General features: G+C 29.7%; 1 protein-coding gene across 1 annotated transcript; it reads left to right on the top strand.

The window, feature by feature from the left end:
* The first annotated feature begins 12,029 nt into the window (after positions 1–12,029).
* On the top strand, positions 12,030–15,547 carry LOC124830559 (tRNA-splicing endonuclease subunit Sen2-1-like). Its single transcript, XM_047304320.2, has 2 exons — positions 12,030–12,273; positions 14,598–15,547. The coding sequence occupies exon 2, from the start codon at positions 14,603–14,605 to the stop codon at positions 15,326–15,328; it is 726 nt and encodes a 241-aa protein (XP_047160276.1). The 5' UTR covers positions 12,030–12,273; positions 14,598–14,602; the 3' UTR covers positions 15,329–15,547.
* The last annotated feature ends 1,352 nt before the right edge of the window (positions 15,548–16,899 follow it).

Here is a 16,899-nt window from a genome sequence, read left to right as displayed (position 1 = left end):
GTTAATAACATTTTATTTTAACTCATTTCTAACATCTTTTTATTTCAATGTATATTTATAATATTTTAAATTTAAAATTATATTTTTTTTAAAGTTTAGTTATCAACATTTTATTTAAAATTTAAAAAACATTCAAATTTAAAACACGTTCAAATTTAAAAAACAGTTAATTTTAAAGAAATGATAAGGTAAAATTTATTAAATAATCATTGTAATTTAAAAATAAATGCTAATCTATTATATATATAATATATATATATATATATATATATATATATATATATATATATATATATATATATATATATCAAGGTATGCAGTTACGGAATAATTTTCACTCTAATACTTTTTAATATGCTCATTAATTTTTTCTAATCAAACATGTTTATTAGTATTGTTTAAGGATTAAAAACATTAATAATGACACTTTTAAATATTACTTTTTTTAATATACTTTTTAATATCCTCATTTGTAGAGTAAGGGTTATAAAAGTTTCGTAAATTTTAGTAATAAATTAACCATTTAGATGAAAATATGTTAAAAATTGGTTTGAGAGCTACTACTTGCTTTTATCACTGTAAAAATATTAAATTTTATTAGGAAAAGTTTAAAGAATCTCTGTAAATTTTGACGGTTTTATTAAAACCTTCGTAAATTTTTTGACAATTTTATTAAAATCTCAGTTAAGTATCTTTTTTTTTTTTAAATTCTTTTTGAAAGTTTCTAAAATATACTGATAAATGAAATTATTTTGTTCTTCGTAATCTCTAATTTTGTCATCCCGTATCTTACATATTTTCTTTTTCACTTCTTTCTCGTTTTCAATGGCCTGTTCTTCTTTAAGGACTTGTTCTTTTGAGTGGATTTGAGAGGATTTGAGAGGATTTGAACATAATTTTTTTTGTCATTTTTTTGAGCGAATTTAGAGGTAAATGAGAATGAATTTGAAAATAATTTTTTTTAATTTGTCATGTCAATACAATTCTACACTAATTCTCACAAATTTTATTTTCAAATTCATTCTCATTTACCTCTAAATTCGCTCAAAAAAACAACAAAAAAAATTATGTTCAAATCCTCTCAAATCCCCTCAAATCCACTCAAAAGAACAAGACCTAAGTGTTTTTAACTTCGTCAAATGTTCTTTCTCTTTTTGGCTAACTTGTTCACTTCTTTCTCCTTTTTACCGGCATGTTCTTCTTCAAGTGTTTTTTTGGTGGAAGCGAGCATTTGTGGATGTCGTGGGTGCTCTTTATGTTAAAATTTGGTTGGTGTCTACTGCATTATGTCATTCTTTTAATTATGTCAAAAATAAAGAGTTAGAAAAAATAACGCAGAACTTTGTAGCCAACATAATCCACTACACGAGAACATATTAGGCTTACCTAGTCATCAAGTCACGATTTTTCCTAGGTATCTGAACTAGATTTCCCTTTTGAAAAAAAAAATACGTGAAGCTAGGAACCCAGAGAAAAGATAGTCAAGAGGGTTTACATATTAGAAATAAAACAACAAAAGAGAGAAACAAGTGAGTTAAAAGAGTTGTTTACCAAATTCATGATAGATTGACATAACGGGAAACAACAAGAAGAAACATCCCATCGAAAAAGGTACACTAAAAAAAATCTCCTTCTTCTAGTTTTAGTGACCATCAATATGACGAGTTCTATCAATCCCTACCTAGGAGAACACATAGACCGAGAGATCATCCTCCTAAAGAATCAAGAGTTGACCTTCCTTCATTCCATGGAAGAGATAATGTAGACGAGTATCTAGACTGAGAGATGAAGGCTGAGAAGTTGTTTGAGTGTCACCACATTAGTGAGGAAAGGAGAGTACCCCTAGCCTTAGCTCTAAGTTTGTGGACCACCTTGGTTAAGGACCATTGCCTTAATAACTTTCCCAAATCCATTATTGGAATCAATTTAAAACCACCCTTAGAAATAAACATGTACCTATAAGGAGTTAATGGACAAGCTCCAAAGAATCCAACAAAAGAATATAAGTGTTGAATAGCACAGACAAAAAATGAAGTTGCTTATGTAGAGGGTTAGATTAGGATAGAACCAAGATTGACAATTGCTAGGTTCCAAAGTGGGTTGAATTATGAGATAAGGGATAGGGTAGAGCTCTTACCTTATAGGGACCTTGATGACCTAGCTCAACTAAGTATTAAGATTGAAAAGAAAGTTTACTCCTAAAAAGGAGTACCCAAAACATGTAACCCCTAAGGAGGATTCCAAGAAGGAGGGTTATCCTTCCAAAAATAAATATGAAGGGTTATAGGATAAAAATAAAGAAAAGGAAAAGTCTACATAAACTAGAACAAGAGGTGTTCATTTCTTCCAGTGTTATGAAAGATGGCACATTTCTTCTGTATGTCCTCGCAAAAGAGCAATGGTTTTGAAAGATCAACACACTAAAGCTTGGATGACTCTAACTCTTCACTTAGTGAAGAAGAAGTTTTAGATTTTGTAGAGGAAATTCTTCCTTGTGAGAAAGAGTTATTATTGGTGAGAAGACTTCTTGAAAGTTAACATGTAGAGTTAGAACAATCACAAAGGGAAAATATATTCCATACTAGATGTAAATTTTTAAAAATACATGTTCAGTGATTATGGACAATGGCTCCTGCTGTAATTGTTGTAGCTCTATATTAAGGGAAAATTTGGCCCTAATTACTACTCCTCATCCCAAACCTTACAAGCTTCAATAAATGAAAAAGAATGAAGGGATAATAGTTAAAGAACAAGTAAGTATATCTATCTCCATTAGAAATTATGAAGATAAAGTTTTATGTGATGTTGTACCAATGGAGGCAGATCATATTTTACTTCCTAGGCCTTGTAAATATGATCATCGATCTACTCAAGATGGCTACACCAATAAAATAAATTTATTTCATAAAGGATGCAAAATAGTTTTGATTCCTCTCACACCTCAACAAGTGAGAGCTGATGAAATAAAAATGAAGATAAAAACTGAAAAAGAGAAAAAAAGAAAAGAAGAAGAGTTAAACAAACAACCTTCCAAAGAAGATGATAGAAAATCAAAGAAGGTATGCGTGCTTTTGAACTCTTCATCACCAAAAGGTAATCATCATTTTGATTTTTCTTCACAAAAAAACATCACTTTGTTTTGTTGCACAACATAGGGCAATGGCCAAAGCAAAGTGAAGAAAAAAATGATTTTGAAATAAAGCCCAATAACCTTTCTTATAAAATCTTTTGCAAAAATATATATTTGTTCTTTTGTTTAGGTATATTCTTCTATCACTACAACAATTCATTCAATTTTTGTTTGCTATTTTTTGTAGATACATCTTTGATCCAGAGGAGATCGACAACCAAAGTTGTGCTTCCTTAAATATTTTTCTAATTTTAGGATAGATCGATTTTCAAGAGGAACGGTATGATGGAAACCATCCAGGGAGCTCGATGGAGATCCATTCAGGGAGCTATAACTCAAGCTATGACTAGGAGATTGGAAGAAAAAGAATGACTTCAATAACTTCTACTCTTATGGAAGATGATGTTTTCAAGCTTGTTCTTCCCTTCTCTTAAGCCTTGTAAATATTTACATAAGTCTTTGTTTTAGGTCTTGTATTCGGGTCAAGGTTTCCTTTTATTTAGGATTGTATTTTTGCCATTTCTTTGGTTTTGCTTATAAAATAATCGATTATTTCTCCTGATAACTTATTATTTCAAAGAGAGTTTAACCAAACATGAGGTTTTGACTAATATAAACGATTATTCGAGTCAATTTTTGACAGAATGTTAGTTTGAGCCTTTTTTTACTTCCCTTTGAGTAAAGATGCAAATTAACTTCTTTTTGGGCTTGCTTGGACCCAAGGAACCTCTAGAAAACCTGTCTTAATTGAAGAAACTCCCTTACATTGCATTTAAACTCTTAAGGAAGGCTTAGTAACCTTTTACATTCAATGCACCTTAACTAATTCTGATGCACTTAACTGAAAATGAGTTTCTCCTCTATCCTTATAAATAGGAGTGACTAGAGCTTTGTATTCTTAACTTGGAATTAATGAAAAGAACCTCTGCCAAATTTGCATTCCTCTTTTCCTTAAGTTCATTAGGATTGATTTCTACTTGACTTTCTTAATCTTTTTTCCTTAACCATTTTTCCTTGATGGGCGGTCCAACCTCCTTCAAGATGTATTTCCAAACCACTCTACACACTTCATATCCTTCACCAGTTCATGCTTTTGCGTCATCAACATCTGATCCATGGAGTCTCCTTCATACTTGAAAAAGGTTTCCCCCAAGAAAGAGGATTCTGCCATGGACCAACTCTTTATCCATGTCGGTGTCTCCAAACTCTTCCAGAAGGAATCGTTGATTTTCCTCTACGGTTTGTACGAAGACGCTCTGGGGATTCACTTAGCTTCCATGAGGCGTAAGCTCCAAGACACTAGGCTACCTCCTTATCCTTGCACAATACATTGACCCTATTTTCGCGTCAGTACTCTTCTCTCCATTTTTAATTCTTCTTCTCAATTTTGTTTGGGGCTTATGTTTGTATAGGTTTGGAGATTGCGAGTTATTGTCATTGCAACCTCTAGAGTATGTAAACGTAAAACTCACAATTAGGTGACATTTCGATTAAGTTAATCCTGAAAATTAATGTTTAGAATCTCATTTCCTGATAAGCTTTTTGTCAATATTTGTCTTTGCCATTCCCTTTATTTTCACATCCTCATTGTCTTACAATGATGCCACAGTAAGAAGTGTTCATGATTTAGAGACAAAACATTAAATGTGAGTGACACTTATTATTAAATCCACTAAATCACTTTATCCCATTTTTTCCATTCTGCTGCATTCATCATCCGATGTGGTCAACCGAACTCATCATCATGTTTCATAGGTTCCAGTCTACCTTACTACAATTTAAATTCAAGGCAAACAAATGATCCATGTCATTTTAGTCTAAGGTAGTGGAATTTATATTGTTACTAATTCAAACCTTATTCAGTTAGCTCAATATTCAATATTTTTCTAATATGTGGTTGATGATGCCCAAATGTTGCAGTTGGATGTAAATGATAAGAAGTTTCACTAGGAAACTTTTTGTGTTCTGCAAATTCTATTCTGAACTATATTTTTTTAAGGTTTCGGAGGAATACAGGTTGGTCACAGACACTCTTTACCTTATTGTGTACCTCAGATTTTTTCCTCTCCAAAAACTACATTGGAAAGACAGACTTAAAACTGAATATCAATTGTTTGCTCCCACTATAAAAACAGTTCTCGGTTACTTGATGATATTTTCATCATCAAATCATTAATATATCCATATCAAAAAATGAAAAATTAAATAAGAAAAATTCAAACCATTATTGAGAGATCCTTAATGCAATTACCCTTTTGCATTCTTGGTTTTTAGGAGGTTTCTTTTGGCATCACAAGCTTTATACAAGGTGAAAATATTGTTCTTGGGCAATGTTGCCTAATCATTTGGTTGTGTACTACTAATTACTAACCACTTACCTACCCCTTGAAAAATTATGCGGGATCCCAACCTTGAATTAGAGTACCTCGGCAATTACCTACCTGAACTAACACTAAAGGTGTGTTCTTTTGGGTGTATTTGGGGGAGATGATTTGGGAGAGATGATTTGAATGGATTTGAGTGGATTTGAGGGTAATTTTTTAGTTGTTTTTTTGAGTGGATTTGTGGTTAATTGAGAGTGCATTTGGAAGCAAAGTTTGTGAGAATTAGTGTAGGATTTGATTGATGTGATAGATTTTAAAAATTAGTTTAATTGGTAGAAATTAAAAATTATCAAAATGCCCGTAGTTATAAAAGTAATATAAAATGTTATTTTTTAATGTTATATTTAATTGTAAAAATATTTATAAAAAGAAAAAAATTATGAATAATTTATAAAATTAATGTTTAAAAATTATAAAAGTTATAATGTAGTAAAATAAATTTATTTTAAAATGTAGTATTTGCTTATAATATAATTTATTATGAAGTAGTATGGACTTATTTATCATGGAAGTGAGATCGATTAATTTTGAGTTAACAATACTAATCATATCTAATGATATCTCCACTAAAAAAAATTCAAATCATTTTAAAGTTTCTTTTTTTGCAATTTTTAATGTGATATTATTTTTATAATGTCTTATTTAGATTTATTCCATTAATAAAAATTTATTTATATTGAAAATAATATTTTTGAAGTTATCACAAGATCTAATTATACCAAGATCTCAGTAGATCTTCCTTGTCTCTTTTGCTTTCGGGGAACCCTCCTTTCATATAAAACAACTCTGTTTCTTTTGCATTTCATATGTATTCATTATCTTCCTCTTAACTTTTTTCTTTATTTCATTATTTCTTCAATATCGCTCATAACACAAACCCTAACCCTCTTACCTCTAATTCACTGATAATTACTTTTCCAATTTCCAACACACACAGCATCAGCCATGGGTTACGAAGACGGTAAGCCATTAATGGATTACAATGACATTCAATCCAACCGCGAGCCTTCTCCGGAGCCGCGCCACAAGCTCGACGATTACGAGGATGATGTCGACGATGAGTGGCAGGGCCGGGATCGGTCGCAGGCACCGATTTACGACAACGATTCAGCGCGCTCGAAGCCACAGAAGAGGCTGATCAAGAAGAGCAATGCTGGAATTTAATAAAACGTTGAGGACACATGTGACTTTTACCTATAAATCCCTCCTAATCTCTTCACCATCGCAGGAGACCAAAAATTCATCCATCCCGCAAATCCACCGTCATCCATCGTTGCATTTCCTCTCAAACGAACACGAAAGACAACTTAATTCTTCGCTCATAAATCTGTGTGAACAGTGAAATCGCTTCAAGCGAACAAAGCCTAATGGACTATGTTTTCTTGAATTTCCTTCCCTCTATCATTGGAAATGTAAACTTTTTTTCACAAGAAAAAGAGAATGTATCAAGCTAGAAAAAAAAATCATTGAAATTAGAATTTTTTATTAAAATATTTTCTTATGATAATCAAATAATTCAAATCATAAAAATTTTAAATTATTTTCATTAACGACGGTTTTGAAAACTCTAACACATTTAAAAATTAGTGACGATTTTGGTGAATCATCGTAAATATCAACGATTTTGTAGAACCTTAATAAATATTGACTGTTTTCATAAACCCCATAAATAACGATGATTTTTAAGAAGGTTTAATAGGTTCGGAGGTTCCTATATTTGCGGGTTCGTTTCACTTGGGTCCTCCAATTTTAGAAGTGATCAATTAGGTCCCTAATTTAACAAAATTGAGTCAATAATACCCTTTCCGTTAAATGCAAGGGAATCTGAATGCAAATTAAACAGGTGGCATGCTAAGGCATCATTTTATTTGCAGGTGGCAGAGTTTGAGCTTAATACGTGACAATTTCTGCAATTTTTAATTTGCATTCAGATTCCCTTGCATTTAACGAAAAGGGTATTATTGACTCAATTTTGTTAAATTAGGGACCTAATTGATCACTTCTAAAATTGGAGGACCCAAGTGAAACGAACCCGCAAATATAGGGACCTCCGAACCTATTAAACCTTTTAAGAACCCACAAACAGTGGTGGTTTTTAAAAATTTCATAAGTAAGTGACAATTTTAAAAACGTCCAAAAGTAGGATAGGACACCATTTTAAAAAGTTATTTGTTAATGATATTTTTTCCCAACATTTTTTCTAACGGTAAGAAATGTATTTACCAAAACCGTCGATAATTAAAAAAAATACGATAAAATCACATATTTGTAATGAATATGATTTAGTATTCTGGGAAATATTTTTTCTTAAAAAATATGATTAGCATAGTTATCATTATGAATACGGTTAATTATATATTGACATCAAAATTATATACAGGTATCATCATTTAATAATATGATAGAACAGTTATTGAAAAAATAAAGTTAACCTTACAGTTATTACAAAATAACTCTAAAATTTAAAACTTTACACAATTCCTATACTACCACAAAAGTATTTACACAACCGAACGATTTATATAAAAAAAAATTAAAATTTGATCAAACGGTTTTTCAAAACTATAGAAAACAATATGACCGAATGGTAATAATCTAAACAGTAGGATTCTCGCCGTCCAACTCCTGCTCAATGTACACTCCTCCCCCTCTACTCACACCCAAAGGGTGATCATCGTAAGAATAAACCAAACGAAAACATGGATAAAACAGGAAATAAGGGTAAACTAATGTAATTTAATTGCATATACATACATACAGTTGGCACAAGGTCAAACAATGCAGAACCGAACGCTATGACATACTAAAACTGAATACAAGCAAACATATACAAATTGAACATTCAAATAGTTAAGACCGATCACAATATTCATGTATAGACCAAACACCTGACTCGACCATCCGAATTTATGAATATGTAGCTTGAGGCCGTTCGTGCATCCGGGTGGTGTAGTAACTTTGAAAACCATCAGCTGCCACCCGAGGTTAGTCCGTTATAACTCACCCAAGAACCTATGGGTTAGGACCTCTTGTCATTCTCACACAATGCATTACCCATCTCTACTTGAGAATTGGTAATCATTAGAATATTAGGATGAACTCCGTGGATTTCACTGTCCATATTCATACTTTACCACTTCAATACACATTTCAGTAAGACATTCCTCCTTGGAATTCTCTTCCACATTACTTGAAACATATGACCGATTTGAATTTCAATATAATTTCTCATACATAGTAGATCAATACAACTATCACAAGCAATCAAAGTCAAGCAGTGAAATGAACATTTAAAGACCAAATAATCGTTCATAGAAGAAGATCGAACGACAACAACACAACCCCCGAATATGACCGAACGGAAACTCACTATTTATGATAAAATCGAACACTATTACAAAGTTGTATACCAGTACATGACCGGACGCTAGTACTAAATAAAATACTAGTAAGAGACCGAGCGCTATCACCTAAGACGAACACCTATAGTTTAGTCCATGAGAAGTTGAACACCTATAACTTAAACCGAACAAAATTAAGCCTAATACAAGTACGAGATTGAGCACTAGTATAAGAACGAGCTCTAATAAGAGACCACACAACCCAATAATACAGATCGCTAATACTAACATAAGTGCTAATATAAGACCGAGTGTCAATACTAGCATACTGCTAGTATAAGACCAAGCGCTAACAAGAATGAGTGCTAGTATAAAACCTAGCATTACCGAGAACGAACGCTAATCCAAAACTTAACCCTACAACCTAGTATAAAACTTAACCCTACCAAAACTAAACATTTTTTCCAATTTCACCATCACTCTTCCTCACAATTTTCTCAGGCATTAAACCAGAATTATACAGAATCACCAAACTCATGAACATAACATATAACATTTCACACAAACATCACCGAACATCAAATCATTCAATTTCACATACACAAAATCATCAAACAATATTTTCATACATTAAAAACAAGTAATTAAATTAGTTAGCTTCCCTTACCTCGAACAAACCAGACAAATTCTACACTTCCACAATCTTACCTAACCCGTATGTAACTTCTAAAGCATCCTACAATTTCAACTCCAAAACAACAACTTGATTGGTGAAAAGAAAAGCCCTTGACACCAAGAAGACTCAAGCACAACCTGATTGATGATAAAAAGAAGAAGGTGAAAATTTGTAGAGAGAAGGAGGAGAATTTTAGAGAGAAGAAGGAGAAAAGAAGATTTCAGAAAGTTGGAGAAGAGATAGTGCATGCAGAAAGTGGCATGAAATTTTGAAAAATTCCTTTATATACTATCATCAAAATTCGACCTGTCCAATCAGTTACATACACTTGTCTTTCACTTTCTCTGAATTTCTAAATTCTTACAAATAACTCTTTTAGTAAGATGTTTGATGACAATTTTTATCTTAAAGAGGAAATGTTTCTATATAAGATTTCTTTTTCTGATAAATGGTACATTGGATACTTATTATTATTTATTCTTTTTCTTTTATTTATCCTTTGTGCGTCAGAATATATTGAAGTGAGAGAGATAATTTGTTAACCCTTGATCCAATGCTTCACTTTCTGCATCTGTAATATGAATATGTCGTTGATTTGTATAATTGATACAGTTCAATTGGAATTTGGATTGATTTCATCAAGAGTTAAAAGTTACATATGAGTATTTCATCCTACACCTTCAACATCTCATCATGCACCTCCAAAAATTCAATTTTTAACCTTCTCACATCTCAAGCACCTCCAACCTTTTCAAAAGATTTATTTTTTAACTTAATAAAAATATTTTTATTTTCTTTTCTTTCTTATCAAAGGCACCTTATTAATATTTTTTTTGTTTTATTCTTTTCCTTACTAAAATCATTCTGCACCACCTTAATAATAATTTAATTTTAATTTGATTTAAAATTTAAATATCATTTAATATAATTTTATATTTTAATAATTATCAAAATATGATTTATTATAATAATAGTATATTAAAAAATAAAAATAAAATAATTAAAATAAAAATAACAATAAAAATAAAAAATAGAAAAGTGAAATAATAATAATATAAAATTTGATTTGATATGTTAAAATATATTAAAATAAATTAAATAATTATTAAATTTTAAATAGAAACATAAATTTTAAATATGCTAACGGTTTTGTTTTTTATTTAAAATTTAATAAATATTTAATTTAATTAAAAATAATAATATTTATTATATTTTATAATTTAATAATTATTAAAATATGATTTATATTTTATAATAATTTTATTAAAAAAATAAAAATAAAAATAACTAAAATAATAATAATAATAATAAAATTGAAAATATACTCGGATATGGATATCCGATTAAAATTTTCTTAAAATTTTGTTTTTTATTTAATTTTAATAATTATTTAATTTAATTTAATATTTTAATATAATTTAATATATTTAAATATCTTAAATGTGATTTTAAATATTATTTTTATTTCATTATCATTTTTTCATTATTTTTATTTTTATTTTTTAATAAAACTATTATAAAAATATAAATCATATTTTAATAATTATTAAAATATAAAAATATAATAAATAATATTATAATTTTCATTTAAATGAAATATTTATTAAATTTCAAATAAAAAAACAAAACCGTTAGCATATTTAAATTTTTTTCTATTTAAAATTTAATAATTGTTTAATTTATTTTAATATTTTAATATATTTTAACATATCAAATCAAATTTAATATTATTATTATTATTTTATTTTTCATTTTTTATTTTTATTATTATTTATTTTTTTATATAACTATTATTATATTATAAATTCATATTTTTGATAATTATTAAAATATAAACTTATATTAAATAATATTTAAATTTTAAATTAAATTAAATTATTATTAATGTGATGTAGAGTGACTTTGTAAGAAAAAGAAGAAAATAAAAAGATATTCATTAAGGTGCCTTTAATAAAAAAGAGAAGAAAATAAATTATTTTTGTTAAAGTTAAAAAGTAAATCTTTTGAAAAAATTAAAAGTGCAAATTGAGGTGTAAGAAGGTTAAAAATGAAATTTTTAGAGTTACATGATTGATTGATAAGTTAGAAGTTTATAATGAAACACTCGTTTGATATTGTATTGTCAAGTAGTATAAAAGAAAACTTCCCGAAACTTTAATTTTTATTTTAAATTAACGTTAAATTTTCTTTTAAATTTATATATTAAATTATTAATCTAAATTCTAATCTAAGGTTAGTTTAATGAAAAGAAGTTAATTAAATATTTTAAAAAGTTATATAATTAAATTAAACTAAATAAAAGTTAAGGGACTGATTGAATTTTTTTATAAAAATGGAAGGATTTTAACCTTTTTCTTATTAAAATAAAATTCCCTCTGAATACTCTTTTCCACAAAAAGAAAATCAATTCCCGAAAGTTATTATTCTAAAAACCTTTCTCGTCCGCCTAACCCTTTCCCTTCGCATAAACCTTCCACTTGAAATACATTTCGAAACCTTTCTCCCTCGTTTCAAGAACCCTTCTCCGGTGTCATTTCGCGAACCTTCATTCCTTATCGCGAACTCGTCGAGCGTTCATTCTAGTGGAACCTTCATGCATTTCACATTGGTCATGCGAACACCCGTTATGGAAAACCTCATAGGAAACCCAAATCCACCGTCACCAAAAACCCTGACCGGAAACCCAACCTCCGCTCTCACCGTTATCCTCCTCCTAAATCCTCACTTCGGAACCCTCATCAGGTTCATCCCTTTACTCTTTCTGTTTTTGCAGGTCTTTCATTCTCATTGGTAATTAGAGGTTTTGGTAAATTAGAGATTTAGGCAGAGGTAATGTGATTTGGGTATGACATAGAGCTTTTTACTGTTATTCGTTTATTGGAGAATGTTATGGTCCTCACGCAAATCCAATCCACAGTAGAATTAACTTCTTAAGTAACAGTAGTGATTAGGATAGACATGGAGCTTTTACTGTTACTGTTATTCTCCCTTCCTTTTTATATCAGTTTTATTCTGTAAAATTGAGTTTGCTTGTATGCATGTTTATATTGTTCATCTTTCTGGTTTTTGTGCTTATATTGAATCTGGAATAAGTTCCCAAAAGGACTTCGAAACAAAGGAGAAAAGAAAAAAAAAAAAACATGGTATTGATATGTCAGTAACTGTTTGACAAAATGCCCGAACCATATATTTCCTTATCGTACCTATCTCACTGGACGAATCAACAAATCGGTTACATTGTTTTAGAATAATCCATTCGATGCTTTAAAACATGATTATTTTTCCTTTTCTTTATTCAAGGTATATGCTGTATGACCCATCCCAATCTACGTTTTTCTCACTGTTTTGCTTCAACCTATTTCATTCTTTTCTTGTTTTCACTGAGTTTCCTTTTTATTGTGTTTTTTTAACATTGAAATATTCACTGCGTAGGTGTAATCTTCTGAATTGGTCGATACTTTAGATTAGGAAGGAGAAAGGGGATAAGAAGCTTAACCTTGAATTGCAGTGTTACTTAATATTTGTTTTGTTCTATTATTTTCTATCATTGTGTTGTTGATTTTTTTACTCTTCCTATGTTCTCCCCTATTCTCTGCAACTACTTAAAACATGGTAGAGATCCAAGCATTTTCGTTCAAAAGGATTGATAATGGAGTTGAATGCCTTCTACTAATTTCCAACTTAATTTGAATTTCATTGGGGATTTTAGGCACCAAATTCGGCTGTGGGTGATATTGGTAGTGGTATGAATTTTAGTTAGCATCCTTTTTGGAAACCTATTCAGTTCACAATGTGTGTAAATTTTCCATATAGACAACACTGTGTAAGATTTAAATAACTGGTTTCCCATAGAATCTCACTTTTAAAATAGAGATTCATTTTTGGTGGTTCTGTGAGTTGTATAGTGGTAGGAGAAGATAAAGGAATGGTCTGCTTTTGGGGATGTTTTATATATAAATTATGGACTGGTCATTATATTAATGTTAACAAGAAAGATTAATTTCGTATGCAAAATGGGAAATTTTGGGACTTCATAAGTGGAATCTTGCAATTAAGGGACTAAAATGTGAGATACATTGAAATTTTATTAGGTGAAATGGTGTACCACTGAAGCAAAATATTTCTGTTATGAATTGTTTGCTTCTTTGTCATTTTGTTCCAATGTGGAGGTCATTAAGAAGGAATTCTACTTGTTCAATAATTAAGCATATTTTTTATTTGGGTTTTTTACGTACTTATACTAAACTGTAAAATTAAGCTTCAGTCAACGTTGGGTTTCGACTTTGTACAGATATATTAATTTATTATTATGTCTATGTTCAGTTGCATGATTTCTTATCTACAGTAAACTTTCGCTTACAAGTAATAATACCACTTGAGCTCATTTTGTAGCAAGATGGCAGACTGGGTAGCATTTACTTGGTGAAAATTTTCATTTCCTTTTGATTTTCATCTTAAAATTTAAATGTTGAAATGGATTAATACACATCATAATTGGTTTGTAATAAGATGTCTATTTTGCCTCATAATATACTGATTAAGCATAGAATTGAGATGGTAGTTCGTTGTTTCTAAGCCGAGTCTGAGACCATTTCTATTTTATGAGAATTTGATTTGTTAATTTTCAGCACATATAATTGATATGGTAAGAAAATATTTAAGGTTGGATCCTCTCTTACCCTGTCCCCTCCCCTCTCCCCCCCTCTAAATTTGACATTATATTTGTCTATTGGGTTATAACTGTCTTTTAATTTTGTTTTTACTAAATCCAAAGTAAACTAATATAGTTTAAGCACTGTAATTCTTGTTAGGACTTTGAGTCATGTAATTTACTTAATGGTTGTGTTAGTAAGTGTACAAATTTGCTCGTGTTTATAAATTGAGTTGTCCAAGCAAATGGAGTTGACTAGTAAAGCTTTTCTTAACATTCTTGCTATTTTTGGGGGGGAACTTGAATATTTTTCCACTGTTTTATATCCTATCATCGGCCATTACCTTTATTTTAGTAAAGTTTGTTAAAGCAGCACTAACCTGGATTTGACACATTTGTTTACTCATCTTGTAAGTTCAAATGGCACCAAGATGGAAAGGAAAAGATGCAAAAGCCAAAAAGGACGCAGAAGCCGGGGCGCTCAAGGAACCCATGTCAAAGATTGTATTTGAACTCAAGTCTTCTCTAGTTCAATCAAATACTTGTGGATTTCTCTCTGATAACAATGTACAGTTAGCAGTGGGAGCAGAGCAACTTGATCTGCTTGATAAAGCATGCTTTGGTCGACCTGTGAGAACAATTGAAAAGGACAAACACTGGTTTCAATTAAGTTTTGAGGAGGCATTTTACTTATGTTATTCCTTGAAATGCCTTAAGATTAATGGCAGTGGTACTGGTTCCCAAAATTATGAAGAGTTGTGGCATTACATGAAGTCGAAGAAAGAAACATTCCCTTGTTTCTACAAGGCTTATTCCCACCTTCGAATGAAAAACTGGGTAGTACGGTCAGGATCTCAGTATGGTGTAGACTTTGTTATCTATCGCCACCATCCATCTCGGGTCCATTCTGAGTATGGTGTGCTTGTTTTATCAGAGGGAGAACATAAAGACCTGAATGGAAGACTCAGACTATGGTCTGATGTTCATTGCACAACTCGACTTGTTGGAAGTGTTGCAAAAATCTTATTGGTTCTACAGATCAATGAAATTGGTAACAACGAGTCTCCATTATGTCTTGCAAACTATACTGTTGAAGAGTGCACAATCACCAGATGGAGTCCAGAACAGAACCGTGAAAATATGTAGATCATAGCACTGATAAGATAACAAAGAGTAATTATAGATACATATTTTCAATGCAAGTCTTGCTAATTTTTCACGTCATATTTAGAGCTAAACACAAAAGCTACTCTTAGTAGCTTACACTGAAGTGGATTTTATAATGTTGACCATTGTTTTTCTCAGCATTCAAAATATTGTCAAATATGATAGTATAAAAATATTTTTTACTGTCTTTGTTTGTTATTCAAGGACAACAATAGTCAAATATTCCTTTTTTTATTTACATTGCTATCTCTTTTTTCTGAAGGTTCTCCATATGCATGTTTGCATAACCTAATCCTCGTCTCGCTTGAATCCAATGTTGAGGCATGCTCTGCTGAAACCACTTCATTTTATACTTTGATTTAATTTTAATTTTGGTGTTTTTGTTCTGTGTGATTCTTACTTTTAATTTTAATTGGTCAATTAGTCATATTTAGTATTTATAGTTGTTGATTGTTCGAATTGAGTTTCTTTAAATTTCATTTAATAATTAATAAAATTACAATGGAAGTATAATATATTACTATATGTATAGTTTAGAAGAAAATCCGTAAAATATTAAAATAATAATGAGACCGATATTTTATTATTTTTATTTAAACATTATTTATGTTTTCAAATGCATTTGTACTATTACATGCAATTTTAGATGAAAGATGGAGAATTATAAGAATTCTGTTTAGAAAACTATAAATAAAGAATCAAAATTAAACACTGATATAAAGTGTTATTAAGCCTGTGATAATTTGTAGACATATTATAGCATCTATGTTCATATTTGATTTGATGTTTGGAATTTCAAAGTTTTGAAATAAATTTTAGCAATTTTAAACCCTTCTCTAATATTAACTTCAATTATTTTATTGTACCAATGTATAGTAAATACAGAGCAATTTAAAGGAAATTGATGTCCCATTTATTTAATCATAAATGTTGGTTTTCTAAAAGGTAACTTTCAAAATTGAAATTTCATCATTAAAAAATCCCTTATGAATGTACATCAATTTTAACATTGTGAAAAATAATTTGGTAAGTATTAAACAGTTTAATATACTTGAGAAGTATTCTCCAGAATAATTAGAATAAAGACAGTAAAATTAAAAGATATAAATAATAATTGTTTTACTAAAGATTAATTTGGTGTTTGGATTCTCAGACAATTTTATTTGACGTCTTGTATTTATATTTAAGATGTGAAAATTTTTAAATTGTTTAAAGTCATTATATCTATGTTTAAGACTTGAAAAGTTAAAATTATCTAAAGCAATTTTAGACGTCACTATGGATTTACATTACACTGGATTCCAAGTCAAATTAGATATATATTAACGTAAGATCTGAAAAATACTTAAGAATAGGAGTAGATAATATTAATGAAGTTTTGATTACTTTTTTATTAAAAGCTTGAGTTATAATTAGAAAACGAATTAATCAAGTTTTATTTTATAAAATTTGCCATTTCTTTAAATATATTCTTCTTCTATTCTCTCTCAAATTTTGACCAATTTATTCTTCATTTTGAAGATATGAGTGAACCGTAGGAGTTACTGTGT

This window comes from Vigna umbellata, chromosome 6, assembly GCF_029865625.1.
Source record: "Vigna umbellata cultivar VRB3 chromosome 6, Vumbellata_1.0, whole genome shotgun sequence".
Taxonomy (NCBI): domain Eukaryota; kingdom Viridiplantae; phylum Streptophyta; class Magnoliopsida; order Fabales; family Fabaceae; genus Vigna; species Vigna umbellata.
This window is presented reverse-complemented; position numbering and strand designations above follow the sequence as displayed.

Bases quoted from the DNA above. Each gene is read 5' to 3' on its own strand.
- LOC124830559 (XM_047304320.2), top strand. From the start codon at position 14,603: ATGGCACCAAGATGGAAAGGAAAAGATGCAAAAGCCAAAAAGGACGCA.